The sequence below is a fragment of the Pteropus medius genome, unplaced genomic scaffold (genome assembly GCF_902729225.1).
Source record: "Pteropus medius unplaced genomic scaffold, Ma_sr-lr_union100, whole genome shotgun sequence".
Classification (NCBI taxonomy): Eukaryota; Metazoa; Chordata; class Mammalia; order Chiroptera; family Pteropodidae; genus Pteropus; species Pteropus medius.
Genome location: NW_024346667.1, coordinates 7387557 through 7408151, shown reverse-complemented (window position 1 = coordinate 7408151; position 20595 = coordinate 7387557). Strand labels below are relative to the sequence as shown.

At 33.0% G+C, this 20595-nt stretch overlaps 1 protein-coding gene across 5 annotated transcripts in view; it reads right to left on the bottom strand.

Annotated features, from left to right (window-relative positions):
- The window catches only part of LRBA (LPS responsive beige-like anchor protein), a 549008-nt gene that overhangs the window by 418316 nt on the left and 110097 nt on the right, over positions 1–20595 (bottom strand). For all 5 annotated transcript variants that reach the window (XM_039875986.1, XM_039875985.1, XM_039875984.1 and 2 more), the window contains 8 exons: positions 18796–19854; positions 17677–17855; positions 16677–16830; positions 16132–16312; positions 14171–14298; positions 13547–13654; positions 10436–10595; positions 7022–7469 (listed from right to left, as the gene is read on the bottom strand). In XM_039875986.1, the coding sequence (XP_039731920.1) occupies positions 7022–7469; positions 10436–10595; positions 13547–13654; positions 14171–14298; positions 16132–16312; positions 16677–16830; positions 17677–17855; positions 18796–19854 (2417 nt within the window). The remainder of the gene's footprint in view (positions 1–7021; positions 7470–10435; positions 10596–13546; positions 13655–14170; positions 14299–16131; positions 16313–16676; positions 16831–17676; positions 17856–18795; positions 19855–20595) is intronic.

Sequence of the window (20595 nt, the reverse complement as noted above, 5' to 3'; positions counted from 1 at the left end):
AGCTCCATAAACATGCAAAAACCTAGTTAATGAGGTAAAGAGGACAGCTAATATATAATGCACTCCCACAGCAGTGCTTACTTTTAATTACCTGGTGTTAACCATAAGCCTAAAGTCTTCAACATTCAATTTATTTAATCACATCTTTTGTTGACAATATTGTAACTGCAAGCTTCAAGTATTCCCTTAACAGCTTTAAAGTATTCGGTTTCTAAATAAAGTTACTTAGATACTTGATCTCAATAAATGTATTCAAAAGTGGAAATTATGTAATTCCGGTACTTTAAAAATATTTTTTGTTTTTGTCGTTATATCAGAAAGAAAAATACAAAGCAAAATAGGTTCTGTTTTACCTCAGTGTCTATCATGTGATGGCAAACACTGTTGCCAATTAAATCAAGTTCTCTTGTGCTAGGCATGGCTTATTCAATGTACTTGGGGGTAGCTAGTGTCACATCATTATAAGGGTGACTGCCAATGTTAACTATACACTAAAAAATAGAAGCAACAGCCACCTGAGCCCTCAGTCCAAAATGGTGTGCTTAAATCATGGTAGCTTATATCAGATGAAGATTATTGACTTTAGGGGGGAAGTAGATATGACCCGTGTGCGTGCGTGCATGCACGTGAATGTGTGCGTGTGTCTGTGTGTACATGTGTGCTGGTGGTATATTCAGAAAACAATATAAAATTTGTGTATTTTCTACTCTAGGCAGAAATGTATTATTTAAGAAAATCTCTAGCTACCTATTCCCTAGCAACCTATCTTTAAGAGAGGAGGGCAGAAATATGGATAATTTACTTTCACATTCATCCACAAAACAAAGAAACAGTAATATCTATTTTACCCAAATTAATAGATGCAATGGAAAATAATATTTATAAAACTGAATTTTTTTCTAATTAAAATTTAAGACATAAACCTACTCTATGCAATAGCAATTTCCCTCTTAGGAATTTCCTCAAGATAACTTATATCCACAAAAAAATGTGTTCAGTAATGTTCACAGAGGCTATATTTACAATAGCCCCAAACTGGCAACAGCCCAGAATCCTTTAAGCAGAAAAATGAATCATATGGTGGTGTGCTTATACAATGGAACAATACTCAGCAAAAGAAATTACTGATAAACATAACATGGATGAATCTCAAAAGCATTATGTTAAGTGAAGGTAGCCTTAAACATAACAAACTTTGCATTTCCCTTTATATGAAGTTCTAGAAAAGGCAAAACTAATATATAGTAGAAAAAAACATCAGAACAATAATTGCTTCTGAGGAACAGGGACAGACATTGGATAGGAAGACTAATAATATCTTGATTGGGGATCTGGATTACATAGGTGTATAAATTTCTCAAAGCTCATCAAATGGTACACTAAAGATTTCTGCTTTTCACTGTATATACACTTTACCTTAAAAAAACTGTATTGATCTCTAGTTAGATATTTGAATGCTGAAATGTTTAAGAGTAAAGTGAACTGATATCTGCAACTTACTTTGAAATACATCAAAAAAGTAAGATTGATGGATAGAGGGATGAAGAAAACAGAGAATTATATGATGAAGCCAATAGTTATTAAAGGCTAAATGCAGAATCTCGATGGTGGGCCTATGGTGTTCACTGTACAATTTTTTCAACTTCTCTATATGTTTGAACATTTTCATAACAAAACATTGGAAAACTGGTGACAAAAAATAAATTTCCTACAGCATAACATGCATAAATCTCTATTTTCCAAGATGACATAATTAAAGTTAACAAAAGAACTTGACCTCATTTCTAATCCTTTAAACTGCTGCCATTAATAACACTTTCAATCACAAATAATACCTAGTCTTTATTTCGGTTAATATTTTTTTTCCAAGATCTTTCACATATTCACATTCCTGACACATGTGAAGTGTGGCTTCCTACATGAATTTACATTTAACCCAGCATTCCTCACACTTCTGCAATATGCTCCTATGGTTCCTGAGCATGTATATCATTTCACGACTCTAACCCTTTCTATATGCTTTTCCTCTGCCAAGATGCCTTCGTCTTAGTCCTGCTTGCCAGCAAACTTCCTTCTCATCTTTTAAAACCTTGCTCAAAGATAAGCTTCCCTAGATTCTCCAAGTTAAAGTTCATAATACACAATTCTTTAGGCTCCCACACAATCCTATGTTATAAACTTATAAATCATTAATAGTTGCTATGATTAAGCATGCCAAGGATTATTACTCAATTCTCAAAATAACCCTAACATACATATTACTTCCATTTTAAAAATTAAAAAGTAAAGCTAAAAAAGGTCAACTAATTTGCCAAAGTAAATGGCAGAACAGCCCTACAATTCCAGGTTTGTCTAAACAAGGTCTATTTGGAACTATTTCTTCTTATTGACTTTTTCTTAAAGTTTTATTGAGCTGTAATTCATATGCTACACAATTAACTAATTTAAAATGTATAATTAAATGGTTTTTGGTATGTTCACAGAGCTGTGCAACGATTGCCACAATCATATTAACATTTAAACCTAATTCTATATTATAATCAGCTACAAGCAACGGTGATAAAGATTTCCAAAATATAAAATTATGTACTACTACTAATGTATACAAAAATATATCTGCACACAAATGGAAAAGGCTGCATTCTTTCACCTGGCTATGTACTTAGTACATAAGAGAGAAATAAAGTTAATCAATTTCTAAATCTACTCACTGATTCGAGTCATTTCTGAGGAAATAACAAAATAACAATAATGCTTCAGCTTTGGGCCACATAAAAACAAAGAAAATTCAAAATCATGATAATCTAATTAAAAGGATATTAAGCACTAGGCAGATTTCAGGATATTTTCATTCCTTTTACCAAATGTTTTCATTATTATAAAATTTCCATGTAAAAGATTAAAATCTAACAATAATGTAGAAATTTAAACATCCCACTACTCAAGATTAATCATGTAAGGACTAATCATTTCACATTTTTATAAAATGCTTTAGAAAACAAAGAAAATTTAATACACATTTGACACAATTTTGAGTCATATGCCAGTCAATGTGCTAGGGATATTTCTGGCATCATTCTCAGGTTACAGCTTAAGTTTCTACTTAAGATAAATTGAGATCCTTATTAATATTTAAAAAATAAATAACTGAATTTTTATTACGTGCTCATCAATTTTAACAAAAAGCACTTAACACTCTTTGGCATAAAGAATTTGGAAGACAGATGTGTCTTTAAGTTATGCAAGCTATTTAAAGTATAAAATTTTACATATTATAACTTTTCTCTCTACAAGCTAACTTAATGAATAATTAATATTTGTGAGGCACTATGCTAACGACATATATAAATTATATACATTTTCAACCACCCATGAGCTAAGTACCACATATTATCTCCATTTTACAGATGAGAATTTTCCTAAGATTCCACATAAAAAGAAAGAGTAAACACTATTGACTTTTTTTTGCTTTACATAAACTAGGGAGCCTTTTTGAAAGTGTCTTTTTATATATTAACAACAAAGAGAAACAATGTCTTCCAGATCACTAAGGTTTAAAGTTCCTTTTCAGAATCATATCAGTTTCAAATATCACAAACTTTCACATCAATGCTATTCTATTTAACATGCGAATAGTTCACTAAAGGAGAAAAGAGCATTTTAAGACAGCACTTTAGCCCCTAAGGATCTAGTTGAAAAGCCAGACAAGCCCTTGAACTTTATCAAGATAAATCCCTGGCATCCACTAATCACCAGAGAGGATCTTCAAATTAGATAAGAGCAAGAATTCTGGCATGGGAATGAACACAAACACCTTGCCATCCACAAAGGCACAACCTGGCAGCCTTTCAGCAAGGTCCCACTTATGTAGCTGTTACTCTAAATTTCCCAGCTATTGCTTGGGAGTTGATAATTCTTAAGATATGAGGAGAGTTGTGATTTCTGACACAGCATTCCAGAGATAAATACATGATCAGAGGGATGCTTTGAAATTCCCAAAGATATTCCACTGGTCTACAGCTGCATGAAAATAGGTTTCAAAAGGTGTCTCTTGCTAAGAAAAAGAGGGAGAAAACAGAGCAGTTGGCTTGCCATCAGACAATGTTAAATGCATACCAGACATTTAAGATCCAAGCAACATCCTGAAAAATGCTGTTTTCAATAAACCTCTTTAAATGTATTAACTAAGTATGGTTTCCTAAATAATTTGATAAACTACTCACTGAAGGCATCACTAAGGCATAGATTTAATTTCTACACTAAAAAATAAATAAATGCCAAAATATATGAAATTTGGGGCATTTATAAGAAAACAACTTTCTTTGATAATATTAATAAGATATTTAAAATTTTTAAATCTACTCTCACTTATCTGACTATTCAATCTAAGATTAATACAAATTTAAAAATTATAAAAATTGAGACTATTTTAAACGCCTGATCATTTACACATTTTCCCACTTTTCAAAATATAGCCATTGCTATTAACAGTTTGATATATATTTTTTGAGGCATATGTGAACATATATGTCTATTTTATTTTATTAAATTTAATGAAGGTGACATTGGTTAATAAAATTATGTAGGTATCAAGTGTACAATTCAATAATACGTCATTTGTATACTGCATTGTGTGTTCACCAAAGTTAAATTTCCTTCCATCACTATATTTGACTCCCTTTACTCTTATTTCCTAAAAGATCATAAATTCCAAACTATTTTGTACACTGCTTTTTTCATTTAATATATCTTCAATATCATTTTATATTGCTACATAGTGTTCTGCTTTTCTCTTTTTAATGGCTGCATAGCATTTAATATACAATAAAACGCCATCAATCCTTCATAGATTAGCAAGTATGCTTGCATTGCACAGCCAAAAGGCAGGGTCTAGAGTCAGCTGGCCATGGTTCAAATCTTAGCTCCACCATTTATTAATAAGAGCTTAAGCTACTTAATTTCCTTTTGCCTCAGTTTTTCACTTTCTTTGGCCATGGTTCAAATTTTATCTACACCAATGATCAGCGTAACAGTTTAAGCTATTTAGCTTAATTTCCCTCTGCCTCAGTTTCTTTATCTGTAAAGTAAGGATAAAAATAGTATCTATCTACCTATCTAAAAAATGCATTTTGAATAGAACTGCACACAGTAAAAGCTCAAAAGATAGTATCCTAATTATAAAGTTCCTCTTGCAGAAAATATTGTATACATGTATGTATCTTTTGAATAAACTTCTAGAGGTATATTGTTTATATATTTTAAAATTTAATTAATACTGTCATTTGTCCCTCAAATAAATGTACCAATATACCTTGTGAACAACAATATTAAAATGTTTCTTCATACCCTCATTAACTCTAGGTATCATCTTTTAAATATCTGCAAATTTAAACAGAAGAAATTATCTCATGATCATTTTACTATTTCCCTCATTATTTGTGATGTTGACCATCTTTACATATTTGCGTATTAACAGTATTTTTCTTCTTACATGAACAATCTGTTCCTGTCATTTGTCAATTTTTCTAGCAGTTAAGTCATTTTATTGCCACATGATTTATCATTTGACTCATTAGCATTATATGTATATACTGGGACTATAATCCTTTTGTCTGTAATATATACTTCAAATATTTAATGTTTATATGTACACATGTACAAAAAGTAGCAGTGACTGAATGTCTCATTAGATATGATAGCTGAGTGTTTATTGAGTGATTTCTTCAGGCTAAGTACTATAGAATATCTTCAGTATCATTTCCTATCAACGCACATAGTTCCTTTTTTTCTCTTTAATGGCTGACTAGTATTACACAATTTAAGGATAAGGACTGAGGCTCAGGAGGATGAGGTAACTTGCCCAAATTCATTAGTAAGTGATAGAGCCAGTTCTGAAACTCGGTTTTGTCTAATTACTAAAGTCGATATTTTAACGCCTATATTTACAAAATATCTGCACAATCGTCTTCTAAAGCAACAAGATCATTAAATTCAAGGAAAGACAAAGGAAATGTTCTTCCGGATTGAAGAATAAAGAGACACAACAAAATACAACACTGTTCTGAACTGGATCCTTCTACTATAAAGACATTACTGAGACAATTAGTGAACCTAGAAAAGTACCTGAAGCTAAGAAAGTAGTATTTTATCAATGCTAATTTTCTTACTTTGATGAACGTATTATGGTTATATAAAAAATACGCAATAAAATATTCAAAAGAGATGGAGTATTATGTAAACTTCTATTCAAGTGACTCAGGAAAAATGAAAGTTCTTTTAAGAGGCAACTTCTGTAGAGCTTGTTTCCAGATAAAAGTATTAACTTTTGAAAAGAATGTGTTTAACAATTCTAATACATACATGTCCTGTAGGTAGAATTTCAGAAAACTTAATAATAAAAAAAATCAGGCAAATTAGCAAGATTTCTCAAGCCAGCAGAACCAACAAAGTCAGGAATCCATTGTCGGCTTTCTCAAGCTGTCAAGACTGAACATTCAGTTTAATTCAAGTCTGTTGGAATCGACTGCCACTTTTTTCACAAAGCCTGGCATAGTACTGACAGCAAGAGAGTAAAGGTAGCCATTTGTAAGTATAGGTGATTCCTAAGTTGTAACAAAAAATTATTTAACATACAACTTACCAATGTGAAATTAAAATTATTTTTAAATTATCTTATTGGTAAAAACTTGAAATGGTGCACAAACCATATAACAAAACATCCTTGTAATTTTTACAAACTAGATCAAAACATCCCTTTTTATACAGCAGAGGAAATGCAGTTAGCATTAATATGATGACAAGGTGGAGGGTCAGGGGAGAGAGGGAGCAATTGAGGGGATTGTTTTATATTGATGCCTAACCAATGTACTGTATATTTGAAACTAATTCAAATAATTTTTTTTTTTAAATCCCTTTTTAATGCTGAAGCTATAAAATTTAGCAGTTAAATTCCTGTTTACCCTTCAAATCCTTATAATTTATAAATATAAGCATACGAAAAACAAAAATTTATTTAGAGTACCTGTCAAAAGATCTGAACTGCACAGGTTGTTCAACAGAGAGATCACCAAGAGCTCCAAGGCAGGCTGGTGGCAAAAAGGCAGGATCCACTGTGACTCCACCTGCTGGTATGTTAACCAGGCTTCGGAGGATGTCCTTTACATTGACGTTTTTTGAAACTGGAACTGATGGTGCAGCCTTGTTATCCAACTCATTTCCTCCATCATTTTTGGTTTCCTGAGATTTATTGACTTCTAAAGAAAGAGTGCATAGCACCTCACTGATTGCATCTGGGCCTACACTGACACTTGGAGGTGCTAGAGAAGGAGGAACGTCATTACTTCCTAAGCCAGTAGCTGTTTCTTCCCCAATGCCTGAGTCCCTCCTTCGAGCAGGTGATGATGTGCTTTCAGATTCTTCCACAGATGCTATAGTTGACGGGCTGAATGCTGCTGGTGCATTTTCTACATCTTCCCCAGAAATGGAAGAAAAGTACAAATAAAAAAATTTAGAACCAGTTTTAAAAAGTTATATTCAGTTCTATAGTCATCCATTATTTTAAACCATAAAATATATGGCACATCCTAAAAGGCAAAAATAAATGACATAATAAAATGTACAGCATAAATGCACCTGTAATCAAAAGATGGCATAACAATAAACCAACAAACAAACAAACAAAATACCTGAGAAAACCCTCCAAACTAAATATGATATATCAATGGATAGCAACACCTGGCTGAAAGCTATTGACCCACAAGAAAAAATCCAAAATCCTTAAAGTACAAGGCTCTTCAATAATACAAATCTACTAGTTTGTAAACTTCATCAGGGCAAGGAACTTGTCTAACACTTCCTCTCTAGCATCTATAATGCCTGGGCCTACACAATGCATGGCAAGTAGTAGGTGGTCAATATTTATCAGATGACCATTCATTTCCAACTTTATCTCCTGCTGCTCATGCCAATACACATTATATTATAGAAGAACAAATTACCTGCAATATACTGAACATGGGACAATGTTTTCTTTGGACATAACCCCAAGACCTCTACCTCAAGCATGGTTTCTACTGCTAGAAAACCTGTTACCCCTCCTATATGCAAGAATAATTCAATGACCTTTAAAATCTAATCCAACAAGGAGCATCACTTTTCTTCTCTTTCATTCCCTCCAATCAGGCATTCACTCCAACAAAATGTTCCGTCTTGCTAAATTCAATGGTCAGTTCCTAGTCCTAATAGCACTTGACAAAGCAGCAGCAACTGATAATCCCCTCCAGCTTGAAAATACTTTTTTCACTTGACTTAAAGAACACCATGCTCTTCTGGTTTTTCATCTACTGCCTCACTGGTTGTGTCTTCTTAATTTCCTTCATTTCTTTTTCTCTCTGATTTCTTAAGTTGAATGGACTTAGTACTCAGTCCTTAGTACTGTTATCTTTACCAACATTTATTCTCTTAGTGGTCTCAGTTACTCTCAAAGTTTTAAATACCACTATATCAAAAAACAAAAACACCTCAGGCAGTTATACATAACTTCCTCCTCTACATATTCTATGTCTAAAAGACATCAACATGTTGAAAACTGAATTTATCTTTCCCTGAACATGTTTCACCTTCAGTCTATCCAACTCCATCTTATAATCATTCTTGACTGCCTTCTGTCTTTCACATATCTGCACCTAATACTTTAAAACTATTTTGTCTACTGTCAAAACATATCCAGAATCTCACTACTTAATGCTCACTAGCTCTACAGCTACCACCCTGGTCTATCCCTAAATCATCTCTTGCTTGGATTATTCCAATACCCTCCAGACTGGTTGTACTGAACTGTTTCGTTACATTAATAATCTTACTGGCCCATGTGTCCTGGTATTTACACCCTTGAGAAGTCTTTAATCTGGGCTGGGCCTAACTTACTTTAACCAACAGAACAAGGCCAGTTCTGTGCCCAAGCTTTAAGATCTGGCAGCTAGTATATTTTTGTAATCCCCGAATACCTCTATAAGCAATCTGGCTACCTTCCTGGAGAGAACATATAGAGAAACCACATGAAGAGAAAGAAACCCTATAAACTAATAGAGGAAAACCAAAGAATTTTGCTGAGAACAAGCATCAAGGCCTCATACATATAACTCCAGCTAAGTCATTTCAGTCAGCCAGTGTCAGCTCTTGAAGCCAACCTAGCTGAGGCATGGATATATATTAGTAGACAAGTCCTGTCAGACTTTCCAAACCCAGAAACATCCTCTGGAGCAAGGATGAATCATTCCACTGTGCCCTGTCCAAATCAAATTCACAGAATCATGATAACAAGACTAAAATAGTTGTGGTTTTAGCCATTAAGTTTCAGTGTAATGTGTTGCACATAACTAAAACATTGAGTTGCCCTTGCCCTCTAGGGTGTATTCTCAACACAGAATATTGAGTATAACTTCTAAAAACGTAACTGTAACTCCTACACTCAAAACCCTACAATAACTCCTCATTATCCTTAGAGTAAAAATCCACACCCCATTTCTCCTGGTCATATTCCTGATATTTTTCTCCATTAATTTTTTTATTTTCTTAATACCACCTTTTAAAATACTATGTAGTTATTTATTACATGCACTTATTTTCTATCTCCTCTCGCTAGAATACAAGCTCCATGAGGGCAAACTTTTGTTTGTCTCTTTTGTTCTTAAATATACTCAAGCACCTAGTAAGTACCAAATGAATATTTATTAAATAAATAAATAGCCTCCACTGAGTGGCAGCTACTTCTGTAACTGCAAAAGCTGCTTCTTAAACTTTACATCTGTAACTGGAGGCTACTTCTGTAACTCCAATTATTTGGTAATAAATTTGTCTCTTAGGATGAGTTACTCATTCTTCACAACGAATGCTTAAACAAAAATCTTTAATACCGTATTTGCAAAGGATAACATCTTCTCACTTACCTTTCCCCCGCCCTCTTTAATTCCACCTTCACCCTTCCATCCCTGACCTATGGATGTTGCCGTTTCCGCTTAAGAACTGGATCTTTAAAGGCCCACATGCTCACAACATGCACCCAGGGCCTGGCACACTGGGAGCCAGGTGCGCATGGGGCCTGGTACACCCAGGGTATTTTCCTTGGCTCCATCTGGGGCATGAACCCAGGACCTTCTGTGTGTAAAGCAGACGTGCTAACCACTACACTATGGAGCCACCCCAACACTTACCTTTGAATCAGGAGGCTCATTTAAACAACAGAAATCATCTTTCAACTGCAATTAACTACATGGTACTTAAATTAAAATATTTAAATTATTAATAAAAATAAGAGTGTGCTCTCACTTTATACGTAAATGGATATAATTCCACAATCAATATTTTAGCTTAAATCATAAGCAGGTAACATTTAACTTGAACTTTAGATGCCAAGAAATAAAATATGGAAACTTACCAGGGAGTGATAAATTCACACTTTCACTACCAGATTCCTTAAATGACTGGCTACGCCTTTCATTTTGGGGTTCCAAAATGTCTCTGTACTTCGAGACCATAAGAACAGAGATAAAGTATACAACTGCCAGGGCTAAAAATTGAGCTTGCTTGCTATCCTCCTGGGGAAAAATGAAATTAGCTAATCATGTCACTGTTAAATAATAAATTCAACTGAACAAAAATTAGAAAAAGTCCTTTGGAAAAATGCCTGTTAATGATTGGTTTTATGCTTATGAAACATGGAAAGACAGAAGTTGACTCATTTTTTAAGTAATTCCATCTGAAGACATATGTCTTAATATATTTTATAATATTAATCAAATAGCAATTATCATTATATGAATAACTTTTTCCTTCTAATTATAATATATAAAATAATCACAATAAAGTTTTCCTAAAAAACAAGCATTCAAGAGAAAAAAAGTAAGGTTATCATCACATACAGAACAGGATACCAAAGGAATTCTTGAGAGTATTAAATAGGACAACCAAGTGTCCAGGACTGAAAATATAGTGTCTGCCAGAAAGAAAGGCACACACTAGATCTATAAGGGGTCCAGGCTTCATCCTAAGTTCCACAGATCACCTACACATACGTGCATCAATGGTCTCTTCATCTGGTCAAACTGCCCATCTGCAAAGGAACCCTCAAAACAACACTATTTTGATAATTTTTCAAAATAGGTTTGAACTTAATTATTTTAAGGGAAAAACTCAAACTTGTCCATCAAATCCTAAAAACTAAAGTTATCTCAAGTAGCAGAGAAATTTAGGATAAGAAAAACAACATTGTCACCTAGCAGATAAATGGAAACTAATGGTACAAATTAAACTAAAAGTTAATTAACTAGTTTTGAAAGTTTTAGACACAATCAATTTTATTGAAAAAATGAGATATCAGGCTCCACGTGAACATATCCACTTCATCCATTTAAACTTATCTGTAATGTGACAATCTATAGTACTTTTTAGGTTTATACATGAGACTGTATTAGTCTTGATGGGAAAATATACAGTTTTCCTTTTTGATTAACCATCCCATTCTCTAGACAGGCCTGAGTTCCTCTGCCATACAATCCTATCATCTAGTATAATAACTGCTACTAACGACAGCCACGTTAAAAATGTAGACAAATAACACACTTGGTTGTAACTTCTAATCTGTTATCAATTATTTATGCCTATCTAAATCTTTATTTAGCACATTAATATGTTCAATGTTTACTAACTAAACCACTGAAATAAACTGTAGATATCATTTATTAAACACTTACTGTAAGTCAGGCACTATGCTATGTACTTCACATATACTCCTTAACCAATTTGAACAAGGACTAGAGAAGTTACATAATTTAACTACAGTCACAGTAAGTGAAAAAAGCAAATGTGAACTCAGATTAGAGTGATTAATAACCTTAGCCCGTAACCTCAGGGCAATAATATCTTCATATTCCCAATCTTGGGTAATTTCCTCTTTCATCAAAGTTTGCTTATGCTCAAAGAGGCTTTGGGATATAGTTTGAGGAATACAGACTTTTTTTCTAAAACTCCCATAAGGTCATTATGTCTTTTATAATTACAAAAAATTAAAATTATTTCTTACTTTCAGAAATGACATGGTAGAAATATAAAATATTCTAATTCTCTGTCCAAATACAAGATGATATAAGAACTTGTTAGAAAGCTCCAAAGAGCCAAATCATGCAGAGCCAGGGTGAGGAGTTTGGATTTTAAGTGCTATGGGAAGACATGAAAGAATTTTTAAAGCAAAAGAGTTATATCACCTATTCTAGATTTTTAAAGTCTCTAGGAAATACAAAGTTATAATGCAATAGACTCAACCTGTTCATGAAAAGGGAATGGGGAGAGAAGGAAGCACCAATATTTGGTCCCAAAATGAACCACAGTCAATGGGTTCTTTAAAAAAATTAAAGTTGATCTTTTCTTATAACAGCTACCAAAAAGCAAAAAAAAATAAAAAAAAAAAATTAAAAAAAAAATGAGATCTAGGGAGGCAGTACAGCCAAATGGTTAAGATCAAAATTTCAAGGCTCAGCTTTCCTAGAGTCTTAACCTACTCCTGCCCTTTACTACTTGTATAATCTTAAACAATTATTTAACCTAATACTGCTATCTTTCTCATAGGATTAATATGTGAATTAAATGAGATAATACATATAGAACATCCAGTTCTATGCTTAATACAGTGTAAGTGTTTAATAACTACTAACTATAACTACTATTAACACTGTATAGGAGAACTCAAGAGAAGATTAAAACACTAGAAAAGAGGAGGGAAAATTAAAGACTTAAGTTATAAAGTTTATAAAAACTTGTATGTAATACAGAGCATCTAGTATTTAATATACAGCAAGTGTTCAATAAATATTAACTAATGATAATACTTCAAATCCTGGAAGAAGAATTACAAATGATTTTTATTTTCACTTTAATACTTTCTTATATGACTATAAAATTTCTATATGAAATCAGGTCATATTATATACCAAAATCAGCCAAAATAAAACATTTTTCATCTTTCAAAAATTAAAAACACAACACATAACATTTCATCAAGCACCTTTACATAATATTTACATTCCTTTCAAGGAAAAATATCCAATATTCGGTAAAATAGGCCATTCAGAATTTGAGCATTTTATTGCTTTCAGAGCACAAATTCTGGATAGAGTGCTGGGTGTGAATCCTACCACTTACTAGCTTCATTAGCTCAAACAAATTACTCAAGCTGTGTGCCTCAGATTTATAAAATGAAAATTATGAAAGTACACAACTCTGGAAGGTTGTTGGACTTAATACATGTGAAGCACGTACAGAGCTTACTATGTAATAATATATTATCCTTTTTAGTATCATTACTCTGATATATTTATATAAATAATACTTTCTAATATTCTATTCTAAATTCACTGTCAAATTACTGGTTTGTAGGCCTTCTTATCTCTACTTGACTATTTTAAACACAAAGAGTTTTGGCTTTCAATACGTTGGGATTAAGAGGAAATACAAATCAGCCAGGAGAGTATGTGAAAAAAATATTATAACTTACTATGTCTCTGAAGACAACTGCCCTAAGTCGATTAATATCCATGTCTTGTAGGAGCCTGTCAAAATCTCTTACTGGAGATATACCACCAGTTACAATGTCCACTGGACTCTAAGACAAAAAAACAAACAAAATATATATACATATATATATGTATATATGTATATATACGGTACACAGCTATTTTAAAAAATAAACACAGTATTCCAAAGACCAGAAAAATAAGGCTACAACATTGTTTTTCCCAGTTGATTTTTTCCTACTTCTTTTTCTCCTCTTCTTTTGGGTGCTGGAATAGAGGTGAAGAAGGGAGCCATGAAGGAAAAAACAAACTGCATGTTAACTCATCAAGTATAGGAACTACAAATTGACATATTTGAAGGGACAAGGTAACACAGATACAAGAAAAGTAAACGTTTGGAAAAGTAGGCAAGATTAAGTATAAGCAAATCTTTGCTGTATATTTAAACACAAATATTTGAATGTTATGTCCACAGACTAAAATAACTATTTAGGACCTCTGTCAGATTTATTTAACTTTATGTTGAAATGAACAAATAAATTTAAGATTTTAATAGTAAAATAAAAGTATGTTTTTTCATTTAATTAAATATTCTGTCTCCTTACCTTTGCTGCAGATTTCCCCAAGGGAATCAGGCTATGTACGGTTTTCTGGCCTTTGGCTGCATCTCCTTTAGTTTTCAGTTGTGCATGTTGCTGACACTCTAAGCAATTCCTTACTGCCACTGCACACACTGTTATTTATTTTATGGAAAAGATTGGGTAAAAAAATGAAAGTTATTTTTACGATTATGAAACTGATAAAAATCACCTACACAATACAATTTACATAACATTTTATTTGAAGCAGATTACCTTCAGCAAATTCCTAAAATGTCCCTGGGCTTATTCACCTATTGTTTGTTTTCTGACTTTGTTAGCTACTTTGTTAGGGCCCACTGCTTGAGGGAATCAGTTCAAGAATCTTAATAAACAGGCTACTGTTTCTTAGATCCCACCTAAGCTACTTTCAATGATCTTTTATTAAGGAAAAGATAGGAAAGAAGACAACTGAAAGAGAGATGGAAGAAAATTAAAAGCAAATCACATTGCATGAACTAATCTAATAGTTAAACCACTTCAGTAAAGTAAAATAGTTAAACTGAAAACGTGTATGTTTTCCACATAATGTATTCTTACAGCATGTTAATAGAGACCGATAGAGAGCATAGCATTTATAGGGACTACTTATAGGGTCTACATTTTACTGGCTTTCATTAAAACTGTTTCAAAGGTGGGGAACAAAAAAAGATACTGTGATTAATATAGAGTCCAAAATTACCTCTCTTAACATCTCACCAACTGGGCAAGCTACTTGGGTTATTTAGAAATTAATTTTGAATTTTAAATAATGAATTAGATAATGCACAACAAACTATGAATTGCTTGACATCATGTAATCATCTCAATTCCCAACTAAATCAGTAGCACTCAAGGTATCTGATCTGAACAAGAGTGGGAAAGCAAAACAGGAACAAAACAGTAAACTTAAGTGGGCACTTTAAGTGCCACCAGACTCTCATATGGCTAACAGACGTAGAACTGAGAAAAAGAAGAATTCAGAAAGGTGCTAAAAGAGAGCAGCAAAAGTTGGGAAGAAAAGGACGGGACAGAAGGAAGAAAGGTATGAGGGAGAGAGGAAGAATATGGAATACAACTGTCATTTGGAATCAGGCTCAGGAAAATAATTTTTGTACTACTTCTGTCACAGGCTGCATAAAATCAAGTTTGGGTTTGCATTACAAAGTTAAAAACCCTACAAGATTGGCCTAGCATCAATCAGTCTCAGCAATCCTCTCTTACTATTGCCTTCCTACCTTCCTTCCCGCAACCTTAGGAGAGAACAGGAATGAGGAGACGTTGGATTATTTACCAAGCTTACCATATTCTACTAAGTAAATGTGGAAAAGTTACTTTCTGAATCTCATTTCCATATATAAAAGATAATGCCAGGATAGATAGAATTTTCTCTTTATTTTCTTCTATAGCTATGAAAATGAGGGCAATACAATATTCCTCAGCTTCTGAATCTAATACTTCTTGAGTATAGTAAAGCATTGCTAGTGTAGCCTTGTAATTTTAAATTTAGAAATGTGCCCTTTTTAGGAAAGTGAAAAGATTTTTTAAATGACCTATACAAAAGCAAAAGAGTCTAAATATTTTAATTATATTACTAATAGAAAGTTTAAGAAAGTATACTATAACAAATAAAAGGAACACTAGCTAAACAAACCACTATATTCAAATTCCAACTTCGCCAATCATAGGTTTTGAATTTCAATAAGTTTCCTACTTTATCTGATCTCAAATTTCCTCATGAATTTAAAAAAAAAGAAAATCATTGCTGATTCATTGTGAAACCACCAAGAGTGACAAATGACAACATACACAGTCTTTCACTCTCTGGAAGTTAAAATTTTCTAGCACACATTTGCTCACCAAAAGTAGAAACATAATTTTAATTTACTAGTCTGGATTACTGAAAATGTTTGAAGTAAATTCCTAACTAATGAGTTTTAACAACTCACCCAGTCGGAGACACTGACGCAAAATTCCTCCAGATGACATATTTTTTTCAGCTTCAATTTCAGTAAAACCAAGGGAACTTGCAAATATAAGCACATCCACAAGGCTGATTAGCCTCTGCAAAAATGTCACAGAGGCTTCTATTGAAAGGCCTTGAGTAGGTTCAATATTTTCCAGTTCATGCTGTAAGAAATAAAATTTGACAATTATATCTATATTCTGAGAAAAATATAATTTAAGATACAGTTCCCAAAGTTCTAAATTTTATAAAAATCCAGGCTTTCAGAAACCTGGTACAATAGAGTGATTTCCTTATGATTTCATCTAAAACAAAAAGGCAAAGGAAATATACAGGTGAAACACCATCAACCATATTCACTAGCTGACTCATCCCTAAAAAATCAACATTTTTAGTCCTCTCATACCTGGTTGCTTTTGATTTACAACATTTATGATGCATAGTAACCACCACATTCAAGTTTTAATCAATAAAGATGCATAAAAGTCATGTTCTCACACCAATTTGATATAGTAGTTAAGTCCTTACTGTAGCCGATGTAGCAGCTGAAAGCAATGGCAGTATACCCCCACAAGCCATGACCATATTGTCCATCACTTGAGAGATGAGATGAATTGTGTTGTGTACAAAGATGATATTATCACTGCTATTCACGAAGTCCATAACTGTCTTTGTTGAATGGCTGTCCAAAGATAAATGATGTTTACTGATAAAGCTAAAGAAAAAAATCACAATTTGCCTACTTGAGGGGAGGGAGGATAAGAAGGTGCTTTTGCTTCATCTTGAAAGCTGAGTAAAGATAATGATGCGGCAGGCATATGGGGGCGTATACTTCCTCAGAAGATGTAGACCATTCCATATCAGAAGTTACTATCCGTCCCCTTTTCCAGTGCTGAAACATAAATACTATTCATCTTACACTTGATATAAAAAGTTGAACTAAATTATCCTAACTGGGAATGAAACTGGGAAGTCATGTGGCAAAAATTAAGAGATAAATGGTGCTAAGCGTGCTATTAAAAATGAATTTTCTACTAACATTTTCTAACATAATGCCATAAAATACTTTTAAAAGAATAAAAGTAGTATATAAATAACAATAAACTAATTACGCACTTTTAAAATCATAAATCATACGATGGAAGATAACTGAAATACACAGATTTTTTAAACCAAAAATATACTGGAAAATTGGATGTTATACTTAAATACCAATTTTTTTTTTTTTAGTAGATCTACCTTCCTGTTTACAGAATTATATGCTGTAAATTATGCTACAGAAAATGTTCAGCAAATTTTTTAAAAGAAAAATCTCTGGTTTTCAAGTTTTTGTAATCCAGAAAGGGGGTAACTCATTTTAATAATGAAGAATAAAAGTTAATTCAATAAAACCTTAGTACAGAAATAATTTATATTCTACTTTTTAACCAAATATCTGAAACTAACTGGAAATGTTAACTATATAAATTTCTTTGACAACGAAGGTTAAAGTTTATACACATCTTCTATAATAAACATATGGACAAACCTTCTCCACATCTGTATATCTGTTTCTATTGAAAATAATAGATCAGTGAGCAAACGCTGATGCATTTGAGACCATTTGAACTCAGGAATACGAAACGCAGTAGATCTAGAATCCCTCCTTTGTCCATTAACGGCATCTGGTGCTACTCCTTGCCCTGACTGCTCCTGTTGCCTTGACGTCTAATATGGAAAATTAAAAGAGTAATAAAATAAGTTCAACTTCAAAGAAAGGGATTAATAAATAACAGTTTCTATGCAATTCATCTAACAAATACATTTTAAGATACTAAGGAAGCAAATTAGAGAAAAATTACCAATGAGCAATAGCAATATTTTGATACATTTAAAGCAAAGTTATCAAATATGCTAAACCACCACAATTCAACAACTAGCTTGGGACCATGTTACTATTACCACCAGCTAATGCAGCATTTTATAAAAGAATCAAGAAGTTCTATGTTTTGAATATTAGCATGAAAGAAAGGTAGTACCTGGATTATAAACTGGCTATAATTAAGAACAAAAATAAAGACAATAGAATGAAGAACAAACCAACAAAATAAGAAGTGGGGAGAGAGAAAAAGAGTTGAATAAAGGGGTAAATGACAACATGCAACCAACCACTGTCTCATCAATCACTCTGAGACACTGGTAAAGAAGAAAGCTGGGCCTCTATATCTCACAAAAGCACCTCTTTCTTATAAACAGACCTCATGGAACAATCTTAAACCACATACTTTGTATAAAAAAATTATACACTGATGCGTGGTTCTAAAAGATGGTAGTTCTAGATTTCGCTGTAAAACTAATGTGCTATGACTGGGTTATCAAATAAAAGGAAAAAGGCAAACATTTCCAGTGTTTGCTTTATAAACTAAAATGATCCTAATCCTGAAACTTGTAAGTAGTAACTTTTGGGGATACTGTGGTGGAAGTAATAATAAAAGCTGCCAATAAATGAACTCATACTAAAGCCAAACTCTGTGCTAAAGAAATATAATCTTTACATTCACTGCATTTATGTAGTTGCAAATAGTATATAGCCAATTCCAAAATAAAAGTATATACACTGCTCTATTTTAACACATGCAAATACAGATCAAGACAACCATATAATCACCTCAAGCACAGGCTGATGAGGTTGAGAAGCTTCAACATTTGTACTGGCCTTCAATTCCAGTTTCTCAGTATCTGTGGCAACACTGGAAACATCCAACTTAGCAATTCTCTGCTCAGAAGCAGTAGGAGACTCAAAGACATTACCATGGGAATCACTAATTAATTTGGTTTCTCTAGCAAAGTTAGCTGTTTTCTTCCCTTCTTCTGGCATCTGACCAATGGCTAATTGTACAGTTGTTTGAGAAGCAGTAGTGTCTGGTGAGGTAGCTAAAGACTCTGATGCTGTCATAGCCAAGATTCCAGGATCTGTAGAGTCTTCAGTTTCAGTATCAGTTTGCTTCTTACTTACAGGTTCTTCCTCTTGAAATGCTACTTTTTGGTCACTGCTAAACATGTCCAGTCTTTCACTGGCTTCAGTTGTAGCTGGAGACAAACTATTATCTCGGAGCTCTGTGGGTAGATTGGCTTCCTCAGTAGGACTACTTTCTACCTTCAATTCTACATACTCATCTTCATCATATTCCTCTACTGTAGACTTATCCAATAATTCTGGCACCTCTGAAACATCCTCTTCTGAAGGAGAACTTATAGAAGCAGTTACTTCACTGACAGTCATATCTTTGCCAGTTGTTTTCAAAGTATTAGAGGAAATAGTCCCAGTTTCTATATCAGAAGATACTTCTAAATCTCCTGCATTAAGGGTTTTATTTGTAGGTATTTCTTCTAAAGGGACTTCATCTAGTAACTCCTGATTTTCTCGACCAGTTTTCCTTCCTTCATTAGCTGTATCAGGAGTCTGCAGCTCAATGCTGGATGCAGCATCTACTGAACGTGTCTTCTCGATACTTGACTTTTCATCACTATTTCTGGTGACATGAGGGGGCACAGGAGAATTCTTCATATCTGATTCCTGGGGTCCTACTGAAACATTTACATCTCTGCTAACAGCAGAGACTGCTTGAACTGAACTTGAAGAATATCGCCCTATTTCTTCATCAACAGTTCTCTGGTGTTCCCTAAATGTATGGGCAAGGTTTTCTTTGTGCATTTCAAAAGTGACCTAGATTAAAGATATACAATCAGTCAAAATATGCAAAAGAAATGGACAAAACATACAGAACATAAATATATTTAACAATTTTTCAAATACATGGTTTATATAATGCAATAAAAACAACTTTCTTGTAATATTCTTATAAAATGATGTTAGTGACAAAATTCTAAATAGTCAAGAAAAATTATAGTTAATCTTAATGTTAACAAGTAGCATGGCATCAAACCACAATAAGAATATAGTCGCTTAGCTTATTCTTAAAGATGTACAGGAAAAGAACACACTATTCTACTGGCCTGTATAACTTGTATTAGGATTTAAGTATGTACTACTGAGAAGTGCTTGGTGAACTAGAAAATACATTGTTTGAACTGCAACAAAAACCCATTAACCCATGATTTATCCTCAGGAGAGATTTAAAAAATATCAATTAATTATGCTCATTATTATATCAGATCTCCATATATTAAGCTACTAAAAATTTTTTCTTACTAAGCTAAAGAATACAAATTCTTTTAGCAGTGAAAATAAAATTCAACCCTTCCCCAAAGGTCAACCATAATTTTCAAAGTCTGAACTGGTAGCAAATGGTCTAAAAGTTTGAGTTCATCCATCCCTTCATCCATTCATTTCACCATATGTGAGTGACTACTACTATGTATTCAATACTGTGAACATCCCCACATTATGCTTAATCTTCTACCTAATTAAATGTAAAAAAAAAAAAAAAAAGATTAAAGTATAAAA